This window comes from Phoenix dactylifera, chromosome 8 (assembly GCF_051530095.1).
Source record: "Phoenix dactylifera cultivar Ajwa chromosome 8, Ajwa_hap1_PhDact_Kaust_v1.1, whole genome shotgun sequence".
NCBI classification, from domain to species: domain Eukaryota; kingdom Viridiplantae; phylum Streptophyta; class Magnoliopsida; order Arecales; family Arecaceae; genus Phoenix; species Phoenix dactylifera.
Genome location: NC_143197.1, coordinates 26,902,346 through 26,919,037, shown reverse-complemented (window position 1 = coordinate 26,919,037; position 16,692 = coordinate 26,902,346). Strand labels below are relative to the sequence as shown.

The 16,692-nt window shown below is 36.7% G+C and overlaps 1 protein-coding gene across 1 annotated transcript; it reads left to right on the top strand.

The window, feature by feature from the left end:
• On the top strand, positions 1–15,895 carry LOC103709083 (cysteine synthase-like). Its single transcript, XM_039124843.3, has 10 exons — positions 1–271; positions 1,672–1,781; positions 1,862–1,919; positions 2,005–2,268; positions 2,393–2,530; positions 3,592–3,643; positions 3,751–3,800; positions 7,054–7,113; positions 7,298–7,378; positions 15,389–15,895. Exons 1-10 carry the CDS (start codon positions 62–64, stop codon positions 15,473–15,475), a joined length of 1,110 nt encoding a protein of 369 aa, XP_038980771.1. The 5' UTR covers positions 1–61; the 3' UTR covers positions 15,476–15,895.
• Positions 15,896–16,692: the final 797 nt, after the last annotated feature.

The following is a 16,692-nucleotide window of genomic DNA, read 5'->3' as shown; positions in this document are numbered from 1 at the left end:
CCTATCCGCTGCTGCAGCGGTGTCCAATCCCCGTCTCCTAAACCCCTCTAAAACCCCGGCGATGGCGTCCGCCTCCGCTCTACCCATTGCCCCCCTCTGCCCTCCTCGGCCAGCGCGCTCGTTTATTTTCTCCCGAGCCCCCCTCCTCACCGTCCGTTCCTCCTTCAATGCCGTTCCCGCAAGAAAACGCCTCGTTCTCTCGGCCAAAGCCGTCTCTCTCCATGCCGAGGAGGAGGTCGACGCCGTCAACATCGCAGACGACGTCACCCAGGTCCAGTTCGAACCCTCCATCTATAACATTTCCCGGTTGATTTCTTTCTTTATTTCTTTTCTTATGTATTGCTCCTGTTATTGATCGCTGGAAGTATACTGGGTTTAAGTCTTTTGGTTTATTGCTTCCATCTGGACTGTTATTTGTTGCCTTTTCCTTTGTTTCTTGGTTATCTATTGCACGAGGCAACTTAGATTGCAACAGTGCTTGTTTTGGTTTGATTTTCTTTTTCGCAAATCTTGGGGTATATAAATCTGGAAGCTGAATTGGGAAAGAAAAACAAAATTCTTGATATAGTTGTTATTGGATGGCTCAACATTATCTTTTTTTTTTCTTTTTTCTTTTTCCTTTACCCTAATTTTTTTTAGGTTGATTAGGAGTTTAGCAGTAGCAAAGGGTCTGAGGCTTATGGCATAAATGAAAGGGGGTTGAGAAAAGGGGTAACTTTTACAGGATTCAACCAGTGGGTTCGGTGATATCTGTACCATATTGCCTTTTATCAGCTAAATTCAAGAAATCTATCAAGATAATATTTCTTGGTCCCACAATGCAGCTTTTGTTAATTGTGGAACAAGAAAAACAAGGTCAAGCTGTTTCCTGGGCTAACACATGTGGAATACTTGAATAAATATGTTCGCTATAAAGTGGTAGGGGATTCTAAGAATACTATATAACGGAACAATAAGCCAGAAAGGCACTTATAAGACATTGAAACCATGTTTGAAGATTGTTTTGATGTCCCAAGAAATGTGAATGCGACATCAATATAAGAAGGAAGAGATCAATGCTCTAGCAGGTAGGCTTGTGGTGAGTGATCTTCAAAGAGAGCGCTAGAACAATATGATCTCAAAAATTGAAGAAGAAACTGGAGAAACGAGGTCATTGTGTTTGCATGCTTTTTCTTGAAACTTTTTCTACGTTCTTATGATGCTTGACTGAGGGCTTTGTATTTTTTAACTTTTGTTCTGGAAAGGCAATTTCACTTTGTTGGTGTGTTTTCTTCACCTTCTATGCTTTGGCATGCGCTACTGTAAACTTCTGCAATAATCAATAAATCCTACCTTGGATCAAGTAACTTATAGAAAGAAGGCTAGCAATGTCGTCATTTATTCTTATATATCATATCTATGTTGTACTTCTTTGAAACTCTTTGTGCATGAAAGGCATGAAAAGTGGGTGCTTAAAATACTTTAGATGAAATTTGTCACAGTGAACTCTTTGAGAAAGTAGCTATTTACCAGTTTATGGTACTAAATGAATGGCTGAAACAGATTGCTGTTTCTAAATTTTGAATCAGCCTGCCAGAAAATCCAACTTGTGCTGATTTTGTGATGCAGGATCTACTTTTACATTGTGCCACACATTTTCTAATTTAATTTTGATTTTGTAATTTTAATCAGTTAATTGGCAAGACGCCTATGATATATCTCAACAAAGTAGTAGAAGGTTGTGTAGCTAATATTGCTGCAAAACTCGAGTCAATGGAACCTTGTCGGAGTGTTAAAGATAGGTAAATTTCTACCGTCAAAACATTTGTGTTGATTTGTTTGATGCTTCTGTACACTAAGTAATTTCTCATTCACCATCCAGGATTGGATATAGCATGATAACTGATGCCGAAGAAAATGGGGTTATTTCTCCCAGGAAGGTGATCTTCTTGACTAGCTATATCTAGCAGTTGTTTGTGCCTCTAAATTATCATGCATCGTGCTCAAAATTCTGTTATCATGCAGAGCACTTTAGTAGAACCAACTAGTGGAAATACAGGAGTGGGTATTGCATTTGTTGCTGCAGCTAGAGGTTACAAGCTTGTTGTAACTATGCCTGCATCTATAAATTTGGAGAGACGTATTCTTCTTCGTGCACTCGGAGCAGAAATTGTTTTAACAGATCCTGCGAAAGGAATAAAGGGAGCAGTTGACAAAGCTGAAGAAATTGTTCGCCGGACACCAAATGCATATATGTTTCAGCAGTTTGACAATCCAGCTAATACAAAGGTTATTGGTTCAGATAATTTCTTTTTATTTTATAGCTACTTTACATCAAACATTAAATATAAGCCTAAGTACTTCAATAGCCTTGGGTGAAAGTTTTATTAAGACACATTTGGATAAATTACAGATCCACTTTGAAACCACAGGCCCAGAAATATGGGAGGATACAATGGGTAGTGTTGATATATTCGTTTCAAGCATTGGGACAGGTGGTACTATCACTGGTGCAGGACGTTATTTGAAAATGATGAATAAAGACATTAAGGTTTGTAGCTTTTCCTTGGTTGTAACTTATGTAATATTGTGATTTCTCATGATGATTTTTTTAGTAATTTGCCTATTTGACTGACAATAAATGTTTTTCCAGATGATATCTCTGACTACCCTCAAACTACAATCTCTATCTCTCATCTTTTTGATTTATCAGTGAGGGTGTAGAAACTCAATGTGAACTATACCAAATGAGAACATTACATTTTGTTCATAGGACTTTTAATCTGCTATTAAATTATTTCTGGTAATGATAATAATAATTGTACAATCTGAATTTTCATGTTTCCTGGGGCTGTTGGTTAGGTTGTAGATGCAACCCTTGCATCTATTAATGATCCTATTAGACCACCTAGTGGAGGAACCTAAAAAGCTACATAAAATTGGCATATGTGGAAAAGTAAATTTCCAAAAAATGGCCTCTGAGGGGGATCAACCTGTTGCAAGGTTTGATGCAGTGTAAAAAATATTTTAAGCCATATTATTAATTTAATCATGGTAAAAGGGGAATGAGAAACAAAGTGGCATGAAGTGATCATCACTGAATTTTGTGTTCTAGAATACTGCTTATTATACCTGTATGAAACCAAGCTCGGTTTTCTAATGCTATCCTGCTTAATAGCATGTGCTGGCAGAATATATATATATATATATGTGGCAGTGGCTGCATATGTGTGTGTGCGCGTATGTGTGTGTGTGTATATATATATATACACATACACACACACACACACATATGCAGCCACTGCCATTGTGTAGTCTCTTCTAGGAAGTTACCTTGATTGCTTGTAGTTTCTATGTATATGCATATAGCTAAATCTCTTTTATCATTAGCATCTTACTAAAATAAAATTGTGAAATATTCCTTATGCTTCCATTGATTGAGCATTCAGTATCTCACTGCCCATGTTTATCTTGATCTTTCAATTCAGAAGATTTCAATGTTTGACTTACTTAATGCTTATCATGATATTTTCTTCTGGACCCTTCAGAGTTGAAATTTAGATTGGTCTATTTATCATTATATCTCTCATGATCTTGCCTTTTTATGCTTAGGTAATTGGAGTTGAACCTGCTGAAACTAGTGTCATTTCTGGAGAAAACCCAGGTGAATGACAGATACCATCATGCAACAAAGTTCAGATCTTTTTTTTTACTTGATTTTTCTTATAGTACAGTACTTACTATTTGGTTCTCTTACAATGCTCTGAGCAGGTTATGTGCCAAGCATTTTGGATGTAAAATTGCTTGATGAGGTCCTAAAGGTTGGAATGCAAAATTTTGATTTGCATTGCTTTGTTATTTTCAAAAAATAGTAATGAGTTTTGTTAAGTATGCATTGACAATCTTCTCAAATTACATTAAAGTAGAATTCATTTTTGCTACAGCATCAGTTGTAAGATTTAACTATCAACAACTTTGTCAACCAAGTTATTTTGATAAGCTCTTCAATGAAAGTCATATAGATGATTAGGATGCCTTACTAGTTCTACTGTGGATAGAAATGTTTATAAGTAAAATTAGAGTATTTGAGGTACAGGAGGCTATTGAAAAAGATGAAAATAGGAAAAAACAGTTGGACTTGATGGAATCCTTGTTGAGGTTTGGAAGTGTTTAGATGATGTAAGAGTAACTTGGTTGATTAATTTATTTAATGAAATTTTAAAGACCAAAAAGATGCTTGGTGAATTGAGGAAAAGTACTATAATACCAATTTATAAAAATAAAAGTCATATTTAAAATTATTCTAACTATCATGACATTAAACTTATGAGCCATACTATGAAACTTCGGGCGAGGATGATGAAGCATAGATTGAGGTATGATAGAAAAATATCAGAGAACCAATTTGGTTTTATTCTAGGAAGGTCGATGATGGAAGCTATTTTTCTCCTTTGGAGGTTAATGAAGAAGTATAGAGAAAAGAGGCAAGATCTTCATATGATTTTTTTATTGATTTAGAGAAAGCATATGATAGAGTTCCTATAGAAGTCTTATGGTAGGTGTTAGAAAAGAAATGAGTTCTCATTAGATATATATTAATGTAATTAATGACATGTATGATGGAGTGATTACTAGTTTGAGAACTATTGATAGTAATACCAGTGAGCATTGAATCACAAAATGTTTACACCAAGGATCCACTCTAAGCCCTTACCTTTTTGTGCTATTTATGGACGAGCTTACTAGGCATATTCGGGGCAATATTCTTTGGTGCATGCTTTTTTTAAATGGCATAGTTTTAGTGAATGAAACTAAAGTTCAAGTTAATCATATAAGTTGGACCTATGGAGGGGTGCATTAGAATCCAAGGATTGTAGGTTAAGTAAGACCAAGATGGAATACGTAGAATGCAATTTTTGTAAAATTAGAAAGAGAGACGAAGTGAAAATTGAGGATCACGAAGTTCCTAAAAGTGATCATTTTTGGTATTAAAATCAATTATTCATAAGGAAGGGTAGATTGAAGAGAATATTATCCATAAGATTAAAGCAAGTTGGATGAAATAGAGAAGTGTAATTGAAATATTATATGATCACAGTATACCTACTAAGTTGAAGAAAAAAATTTATAGGACACCCATACGGCTAGCTAAACTTTATAATACAAAATGTTGGGCAACTAGAAAATAACATGTGCATAAGATAAGTGTGGATGAAATGAGAATGTTGAGATGGATGTAAGATAATACAAGAAAAGACAGAATAAGAAATGAAGTCATTTATAAAAAAGTGGAGGTAGCACCAATTGAGAACAAATTGAGAGAAGGATGGCTTAGAGAGTTTGGACATGTACAAAGTCGACCAAGAGATGCACCTGTATGGATACATGGAGAAGGAAAGAAGGATAGAGATAGACCAAAAATTATATAGGATGAAGTAGTAAGGAAGGATTTAATTTCTTAATATCTCTTAGAAAGCATAATCGTAAACCGAGCGAATGGAGGAAAAGAATTTATACATCCAACCTCAACTAGTTTGGGATTAAGGCTGAATGTTTATATAAAATGTTATATTTATACATTCATATTATATATTGAGATAATTCACTAATTGTTGGATCTTTTACAAGGCTGAAACTTTAGTGCTTAGTTGTTCAACTGAATAGTACAAAATAGGCATGTCCCCAGTAATATAAAGATTCAGTAACTAACAAATTTTCTTATCCTTTCCTGTCTCTCTCCTTGTTTATTTCTTTAAGAAGTGTATGCTGTAATAGATAATGAGCTTACTACTTATTAGGGATTAGTAATGTGTTCTAAATCTTTCTGACCCATCCTAGTATCATTTAAGTATGTCATGGCCAAGATGAATTTAGTAGCAGGTGTAATAGTCTATTCTGTTTGACGTTCATTTCTAGAACTCTGCTTGAATATTTTACTGGACTAGTTAGTGCTTGTTAGAAAATCCAGACCCCCTTGATGTTAGTTCAGGAGGACATATGTAGAAAAAAAGAGGCCATGGCGAGGCATCGTAAGATCAAAGTTGGAGTAGCACATTGCATTCTTTTGATAGCTACGAGTCAGCTCTATGTAGCATATCATGCCATACCATTCTAATAAGAACCCAAATTAGCACAGAGATACATGACACTATTGAAAGTTATGATAAAGGAATGCTATGATACACCGGAATAACCCATTATTTTTATTTTATGTTACTTTTAGTACTTCAAGCCGAGGTGATTTTTAGACATGTTTTTAATGACCTGAAAATAATTTTGACCCCTTTATTAAATCTCAGGTCACTAAAGAGGCGATATTGTTGTTGATAGACAGGCCTAAGCGTATATGTGCGTTCATGTGTGTAGACAGCACATATATGCGTGTACTATACTTTTAGGAAAAGTTGACCCACAAAAATAGAATTAAATTGGAAGAACAATGACATAAAGCTCAGAAAAGGTTAGATTGACTTGGAATATGGAAAAATAATACTTGAACTCTGTCAAATTGAACAATGTATAAGTTTCACCATATCTTTATATAATTCCACAATGTACTATCTCATGTTAACATTTTCATTGGAGACACTGGAAACATGAATCAGTGGTCTAGAAATGCAAATGATGTGCCTAACGCTTGTGACGAATCATCCTTTTCATTTTGATAACATAAAAATCACAAGAAGAAGGATAAATTGCCATTGAGCACTGATAGAACTTAATTTACTAAACAACAAGCATATGGAGATTTAGGAGCGAGAGCATAATATCTGCATTTTGTTATTACATGGGGCTGTAGTTATCAAAAGTTATATGAAACAATAGATGGCTGTCTCTTCTCACAGCTTGACATGGTGTAAGTTAGGTGCATGCTATGTTAATCCACCACTAAAAGGAGCTGCATTTATAGAATGTTAGCGTTGCCAAATACTCTTGCATCGTTTCACTGTTATTCAAATTGTTGTCCATGATTACGTTACAGTTCTACATGGTACATAAAGAATAAAATAAAGTTGGTTTCTTTTTTAACACTAAGAAAATGTGGTGCTGATTTTTTAATTCTTGAACTTGCAGATTACTACTTCTGAAGCTGTCGAAGTTGCAAGGACTCTAGCATTAAAGGAAGGCTTGCTGGTAATTATGATTTCTTTTTTTGGGAAAAGTGGCATGATTTTTTTTTAAAAGTATTTCTATGTGATTTGACAAGTATTTTTAATTAGATGAACCGAAACAATTCAATGTACTGGATTAATGTCATATGGTTACTCCATGTGATCTCATTTATAGTTCAGTTACTAATTGCATCATCACTTTTCAGGTTGGTATATCTTCAGGAGCAGCTGCAGCTGCTGCCATCCATGTGGCAAAAAGGCCTGAAAATGCTGGAAAGCTGATTGCAGTGAGAAAATATCTTTTAGCCTTTCACATAATGCTCTTAGTTTTTGTAATCTGAAAAATATGAACTTATGGTCATCATTAAATTTCTTTTATTTTTCTTCCTTCCATTATTTAATATCACAAATTGTAAGTAGGCATTTTTGAAGGTTTTGCAACAAGATTTCGTACCTAGAAATAGAAGTGATGAAGAAATTCCCCCCAAAACACACACACCATCGATCAACTAATCAGAGCAATGGTCCATTTTAAGGTCGACTTAAATACCAAAAAGACATACAAACAAATACTATACAATATGTACAGCACATAAAATTTACATCCCGTATGCCATATATTGTTTACATGTGTGCTGCACTTGACAAAACCATGTCCTCTTATTCTTGATAGGGTATGCACAAATAAAGAGATAATATGGTGGGGAATTGGGGCTTGCCCTAGTGATCACACACCTCCACTTAGCAACCAGAGGTTTAGGGTTTGAGTCTTTGGTGGCTGGGTAATAATAATACGGATGGATCTCCCTCCCTCTCTTTTTCTCTTTTTTTTTTTTCACAAAGAAAGGAGGTTATAGGATGAGCATGATGTAAGTAAAACATTCTTGTTTCATAATAACTACCAAAAGAAATGCTGCTATAGATTGATATACCGAGTTAATTCGTTGGACACCAAAATGCTAATTATTTAATAGTCAACTCAACTCAGCTAAGCTTTAGTTCCAAACTAGTGGAGGTCGGCTACATGAATCCTTTTCCTCTATTCGACTCGGTTTAGGGCTAAATGCTGATCATTTAATAGCACTATAATAATTTCAAGGCATGGGGTTGGTGTAGCAATAGAAACTGTGATGCTTTTCAGGAGCTTCGAGTGTTAGCAACAGACAAGGGAACCTCAGAGGAAGGTAAGATTTCTGGAAGTGTTGGGATTTTAGAGATTTTGATTGCAGAATTTAGAGTTATTTTCATTTTTTAGGCCTTTTATTTGCTATTTTGGGGTTAAGTTGCTTGTATGATGTGGCAACTTAGGTAAAGGGTGCTATATTATTGTCATGTTAGGCTGTTTGGCTCTTAAAACGGATGACTAATAGGAAATTAAACAATTGAAAAGAAAAGAAGTAGAGGAGGGACAAATAGATGAGCTAAAGATTGTGGATATCTATATGCCCCACCTGCTCTTGTTTTTATTTGTCTCTCATATTATGTAGGACCAAACACCTTAGGAAGGGTATTTTGGAAATTTTCATTTCCTAAGTGTTTAATATTTATCAAATATGTAGCCATAAAGAGGGCAACCTTGGTGTAATGGTAAGGTTACTTCATCATGACCTAGATGCCATAGGTTCAAAATACGGAAACAACCTCTCCATATGTTTGACCTTTTCTAGACCCTACAATGGCAGGAGCTTCGTGCACTAGGACACTCATTTTTTTCTATAAGTAGCCTTAAACTTCTTAGGCCAGTGTCCCCACTCGAGAACCTTATTCCCAGACCCCATACCTAAGTTCTCTTATTCTATTTTTTATTTTTAAGTGATCTGCATGCCATCCCCACACCTGAATCCGTTGTGGCAGCAGCTCCCATTTTTGCCAACTAAGGTATGGAGACATTGGTTTTGCTTAGTTAATTTTCTTTTCTTCTACAAAGTTTTATTGCTCTCCTTTTCCCTTTTCTTGTTACTTCTCTATTTGCTTTCTTCCTCCGTCAAACTTCCTCTTTCTTCTAATGTCGTATAAGTTGTTTTAATTATTGCTGTAATTCGACCATCTGTTCAGTTTCATATTTGAATCTGAAATTTAATAGCCAAAAAACCCTATTTCAGCATAGTCTTTAAGGAGGCTCTATCAATTACTACTATTAAATTGTAGATTCATAAAACTAGCAGCCAGTTAATGTTGGAATAGGCTCAAGGGCAAATAGGAGAGCTTGCATGATCGTGCTTTCAAATAGCAAAAGATATAATGGTGTGCAAGGTGCCAGGGTGCCGGGCTTTGCGTATCGATACAGGACCCTGCTTGGGTCAAATTTGAAAATCAATTGATTGATGCAAGTTTTAGATTCAAGATATGGATTCCATATACCAAGTACCAATTGGATATATAATACATGATCAGAGTGTCCAACCAAGATCTGGTTCAGCACGTCAAATGATTATCATACATGTGATTATACGTGGTTATAAGTAGACGGTCTTAAATTGCCCAAGACATCCCAATTCTCATGCATCAAGTTGATAAGGAACCAAATTTTTCAACATATTATTCAGGTTATGCACAGTTTTCATATAATGAAAATACAGTGGCTGTATACCAGTGGACTATGGTGCAGGGATGTGTGTACATGTATATATGCTTATCCTCATGTGCTGGGCAGATGCAGACAAATACTTTCAGCTGGCGCATTACATACATATTTACTGGCTTGTTTTGGGACCATATGGGATCTTTTCTCTCTTTAGTAAATCATTTATTTGGGTCCCATGTTCAGTCAGGGATCAGAGTTAACCCAAACACCAGAACTTTGATTGAAATTGATTCGATAGAGGCTCAAGTAAACATGAACTAAATCTGCAATGGCTTCCTTAACAGATTAAGTCCTTGACCAAGTCTTCCATTACCAGCATGGGTTATGATGCACTTTTAATCCAAGAAGTCCCTACAATCCTATGTGAAGAAGAGTTACATGCTATTGATGGGACCCTTCCCTTGACAAAAAAAATAACTAAGCGCTGGTTCTCAAGATTTGTAAATATGCACGAATAGTTTCAGAATGACTGCTCTTTCTTTCTGTTCCTTGACATGGAGAAGACTGTCTGTAACAGCTGGAGTCCTAGGTACTTGTTCAAGCTCAATCAAAAACCTATAACTTTGACGTGTGGCCAACAAAGAATGTCCCTTTTATGGATATAGGATATACACGATCATCACCAAGTCTTCTTCAAGCTCTATAAATATTGATTGCTGGCTACTTAGGAAATAAAAGAGAAGAAAAGGCATCCACCTGCAAACCAAGAAGACAGAGTTCAAAGGTGACTCTCAAGGGCCACAGCTCTCGCCGCCGCCGCCTCCATTTGAGACAAGGCTCACATTCTTGAGAGCTATGGCTTTGTTTTTCCATGGGCTAAGGTTCATCTTTTATAAAGCTATGGTTCTCTATCTCGAGCTAGGGCTCTTAACTGATACAAGTTAAGGCTCTAACACCCAACGGCATGTTGTTTCTTGACAAGATGCTGTCTGTATGCTCTCACCAAGATGTCACTTATGTTGGCTCTTGTCGAGATGCTGTTGGTCAGTTCTCGTCAAGATGCTGCTCATCGGCTCTCATGCAAATGCTGCTCACTGGCTCTCATCCAGATGCTGCTTGTCAGCTGTTGTTGAGTTTGTCGAGCTGCTATCTTCATCAATGATGGACACCATGCCTGAGGAACAGGTCACCAACACAAGTCATAGTGTTTTTCTTTTACTCCATCCATCCTGCAATCTTGCTAAGTCATTCTCGTCTTGCTTAAATCATATTATGATTTTGGCTCAAAGAAATCAAATGGCAGCACAGTGCATGTTAAGTTTTCTGTGATGTTTGCTATGATATTTCTTTCGCATACGGTCATCAATCCATGATCCCCTGTGCAAGCAATCATGTGAATGTCAAGCAATTGTTTCCCTTGATTCCTTTTAGTTCATATTTCCATGTTGGCCTGGAACCATCTGTAACTCCATATTGGAGAATTTTCTAATGTTTTGCATGGGTGGCTCCTTTTCTCAGTGGGCTTAAATATTTAGAGAAGAAAGTGTTTGTTTTCTTATGAGAATAAATACCATGAATCAGAAAGGGTTAGGTTAAAGTTCTGTGAACAAATCAGAAAGTTAGAATAAATTCTAACGTGCGTTAGAGTTTCATGTTTCAGTTGGAAATTGGTTCAGCCCCATTAGAAAGGAATGGACCCAGCTGAACATATTATGTTAAAAGAATGAACTGCAACCAGCATGGATTGGCTTAATGTAAACAATGATGGTGTCCTTCTCAGCTTGTACAGATGGAATTTGATTGAACACAATGAACTTAACCCAATTAAAAAGGGCTCACATCCATTAATTTGTGGTGTGAATCCAATTAAGAGGGCTTCAACTAGACAAATAAAAACATGATAAGCTGGCTGAGTTTTGATCTTAGCTATTGAGTAGGTTCAAACCTGATTACAAGAGGTTTCAACCCAGCTAGATTCAGATGGGTGCTTAACTTACCAAAGGAACCTGAAATTTATTCATGATTAGTCGAACTTATTGAAGCTCAGATTCAATTCTTAATGTTATTAAATGCAACTTCATTGTGCTTAATCTAATTTGATTCTAAATCTGATTTTCAATTGGGTTAAGGCCAGCAGAATTGAACCTTAACAAATAAGAAATTATATTCAGTTAAGCTTGACTGAGTCTCAAATGGGTTTCCAATCATCTATTCTAAAACCACCTAGCTTGAAATTTGACACAAGTCTAGGGTTCAGGGCTCAATTGGATGGCTTTAAACCTATGGAATTAAGCTCGATTAGACATCAAATTTTAACCTGACCACCTAGTTTGACCAACATGGGTTCATGCCTAGATGAACATGGTCTTCACTTGATCTAATTGGGCTTAGAGTTCAATGCAGATGGAATGAGAGCCAACCAATCCAATGATGTTTGACAAAACCAAAAGGATTATACTTAAATGGGCTAAGGAGGCCATGTACAAGCTAGTAATTCTTGAATCCAAATGAACTAAAAGGGTCAACATCCAGATCAAACTGCTTGTTCTTAATTAGAAGAGAATGGGCTCATATCCTAATCAAGTGGGTTCAAACCCAACTAAGACCAGTTAAACCAAGTCTAAAAGGGTTCGCCTAATTCATGGAAGTCTAGACCTAAGCTAAACCAAACACAACCTAAAGTGGCTGAGACCTGGAATAACTTGATTAGGTCAAACCCAATTGGAAGGAATCTTCATTAAATCAATCTAGTAAGGATCAGACCCTTCCTACATTTATGCCCGAGTTAGCCCTATGGCTCTAGTAAAATTCAGCTAGAGTTAGTCCTATAACTTTAGTTAAGTGAGAAAAAAAGGAGAAATTTGGACTTTAGTCCTCTTGAGTTCATTTTTTCTCAAGTATGAGTTTATCCTCTAAACCCATATACATGGAAAGGTTGCTGCTTGACCCCTTAAGCATTGGTTACTGTTTACCTAATGTCACAGGTTACTTGTTTGGCCTTTGTTAAATTAAGTTAGGGCTAGTTCTCTCTCTCACTTTGGTAAATACAAAGTAGAGTTAATCTTCTGACTTTGGTTAAATCAAATTTGGGTTAGTCTTCTAACCCAATTCAAGGCCAAATTTGGACTTAGTCCTCTCTAAGTCCATCATGCAAGATGTGAGTTTAGTCCTTTGAATTCATATACATGGAATGGTTGCTAACTTGGCTCCTCGAGCCCTATTTGGTGACCCTCTTCCTCATGTGGCCTGTTAGTCTTCTAACTTTGGTTAAACCAAGCTAGGGTTAATCATCTGACCTTGGTTAAATTCAAAGAAGAGTTAGTTCTCTATCTCTTTCTATAGTTAAAACTTTAGTTTGGGTTCTTGGGGGATGGGAAAATACAGCTCCACATGGGGTTTAAGGTAAGGATATTGGTGATGGCTGTCAGAGGCATCATTCTTGAATTTTCTAGGAAAATATTCATTAGTTCTTAAAAACACTCTTTATTCACCTCATGTTCATAAGAATTTAATTTCTAGCAGTAAACTTGTGAACTAGTGTTATAATTTAGTTTTTGGAAAAAACTTGATTATAAAGTTAATGAGTACATTTTAGCTATTCTTAGGTTAAATGGTGGACTATATGTTTGAAATACTTATATTATGGTTGATGGTGATGAGAACGATGCATTTCTAACTAAACCAAGTGTGACTAGAAACAAGATTCTGGGTTCATTAATTCCATGTAGTTATGGCGTACAAGATGAGGTCGCATCAATCTTAGTAGGATCAAGAGTTTGGTAAGGAATGGACCTTTGATTTTCTTGGAGGTCCAACCTTGGTCATGCCTCCGAGGCAAGAAGTCCAAGTTACCATACCCTGGTGAGCTATTGAAGTTAGTTCATGATGATGTATGTGGGCCACTCAGCATAGTAGCAAGGGATAGATAAGAGTATATCATTTTTACCTTTATCAATGACTCTAAACATGCGATTTTGTCTACCTACATGCCGCAAGTTTGACTCATTTTAATTTTTTAGAAGTTCAGAAAGTATAGGTCATTAGAGGAGAAAGAGTATAAGGAAACCTATGAAGACTGTACATTCAGAGGGAGGAGGGAATCTTTCTCCAATGAATTTCTAGACTACCTGGGAGAGAATAGTATTGCCTCTCAGGGGACTGCACCCAAGTGCCCATAGCCAAATAGGATTGCTGATAAGAGGAATAGGACCTTGGTGGATATGGTTAGGTCCATGATGAGTCATGCTAGATTTTGTTTGAACTTGTGGGATAAGATGCAGGAAGGAGAGAAGCCTAGCTTGTTACACTATAAAGTGTCAGGTTGCCCCACCAATCTTAAGAAAATCTACTGTAATAAATTGGAATTATGAAGTGAACTCTCCTAATTCACGGGATACCCATAGAAACAAAAGGATACTACTCCGACAGTAGATGAGCAAAAAGCCTTTGTTAGTAGGCACATGGCTTTCCTGGAGGGGAGGGGGGATATTACTCTCTTAGAACAAGCACCTCTAGATATAGATCCAGGAAAAGTGAGAGCAGATGCTCCTCCCAAGGATAATATTATGCCCTTTATTCCTGTTGAAGCAATACCATAATAGAAAAGTCAAAGAGACGAGCACCAGTGGTTCTGCTATTTGGGAAAGATTTATCTCACCACTATAAATTATGAGGATAAAAATCCTTGGAATTATGAATATGCCCTCTCTGATGCAGATCTCCAAATGAATAGAGGCCATGAAGGACACAACACCATCATGTATTCCGGCTCCAGTAAAATTGGGGCCTAACATATGTATTGATTATGATACCTGCGCATGCTTAATAGGGAGCTGATTGGTTTATTGACTCAGAAACACTTGGGAAAACTTTGACTGAGGGAGCACCACCAGTCAATTCATGCTCTTTGTGAAATAATGGATCACAAAGCAAAGTATTCCATTATGCAGCTATCCGTGCGTTGGGCATTGCCTGGTGAGCTCGGAGCTTATCGCGCTTAAGATCAGAAATGAATGGAATAATAATTATCCATGTGAAAATCTTGAGAAAAACTTTTGCTGGGGAAAGAAAACACTTGGGGGAAAACCCTCCAAGAAGTCCTCTCAATGGAAGAGGGATGCGGGAACCTGTTTATGGCCTTGTTTTTCCATATTTTGGCAACATTGCAACAAGACTATCAAGAAATGGGGTAAGAGCAAAGACAATCTCACAGAAGCTCCCACAGCAGGCAAAGATGCTCCAATACCACTGTGCTTGAAGAACAAAGTTGGAAGAATGAACAGATGAATTAATCCACTAATTTGGGCAGTTTCTCTGGATAAGAGGATATTGTGGAAGTCTCTGTTGTTTGTTAAATTACCATGCACGACCTGTAGCTCTGCTATTGTAGAGCCACACTCAGGTTTCATCTATTGGCATCCAATTAAATGTCTCTACTCCCAACTCTGTTCATATATAATTAAAGTTGATAAATTCATTTTACTAGATGCACACTTTAATTGTCTCTCGTGCAAACACTGAGAGAGAGAGAGAGAGAGAGAGAGAGAGAGAGCTGCAAAGAATAAAAATACTACACAAGGTACTGCAGTGTCAGAAAATGTGTTGCATCTGATGTTAGACTTTGCATGCAGTTGCATAAGCCTTACCATGGTATGATGATGTGTGCTTGCACTTGCATGCGTGACCCATTTGTGTATCTGACAGCCTATAAACGAGCCTTTTATCTTATTGTCAGGATAAGTCGCCTGATATTATGCAGCAATTTATGTTGCAGGTCGTTTTCCCGAGCTTTGGTGAAAGATACATATCCACGGTGCTTTTCCACTCTATACATGAAGAAGTCCAGAAAATGAGGAGATAATGTTTCTCCAGGAATGGAAAGGAAGCCACTTCGTCATGCACTACCGCATGGGCACTCCAAGAAATGCAGTCAGAATGCTCTTATAATTTCCTGAAGTCATTGCCCGCTGTATGCATGCATCTTCATGCTTTTAAACCCCTGATTCTGCTGGAGCAAGTCCCCCTGGAGCATAAGATCGGAGTTGACCAATTTTTGTATGGAAGCTGGATTTCCCTTGCAATGGAGGGTGTAATTTTTTTCATGTATATGGGCAACAGATGCGAAGATGTTCTTGTGCAAAACTTGTGGTAAAAGAAAATGGTTCAAGTAAGACATTGATTTTTTATTTTTTTTGCACAGCCATTTTTTGGACTCATGAGGTTGCATATTGCAGTACAAAGGAGTGGATATTGTTATTTTGTCAATTTGGGGTTGATCATACTTGATTGTTTCAAGTCCACAGCATGGTGCTACAGATGTGTTGTTTTCAACTCATTTTCTTAGGGAGCCCTTCATTACCTTTGCTTATTTCTTCTTCTCTGTAATGGTTTTCTAGAATGGGGCAATCTTTGGAGTGATTGATACAAATAGCTGAAGCTTGCAAATGAGAATGTTTTTGGTAAAATTAACCTGCTGCATTTGCTTTTGCTCTTAGGATCATTGGTCTTAGGGTATAAGCGGCAATAAGGTACCAGTGGCAACAAAAAATGTGAGATTTTAATTTTAGTTCAACTTAAAAGGAGTTGCTCATAATTTTAATGCATTAAGACTTCAGGCATGTGGGATCCATTATGTATGACTCTAAGGTTTCTTGTAGATTGTTCATGTTCTACTTATTTGTACGGTCCGTCATTAGGTAAATGGTTCTCATCCATCTTTTTCTGTCGCTGGGAAGAAACGCAAAACTTATTGAAATTCATTAAGAACATGAATTAGGAATTGCGGTGAAAGCAAGACAAGAACTTAGGTCACTAATGCCTAAATCTTGATGACTTTACCAACCAAACCATTAGGCACCTTAGTTCTCATCCATCTTTTGAAGTGTTCAAACCTTGTGATGTGTTTTCAATACATACATGAAGCATTAGCAATGAAAATTTTCTTCCTAAATGCACTTAATTTCATTCATCTCATGGAATAATGTATTGTGAAATTAGTAAAAGATGGGATACTTCATTTGCAGGCTATTTTCAAATAACAATAATATAGTATTTACAATTGTCTCAAAATTGTAGTAT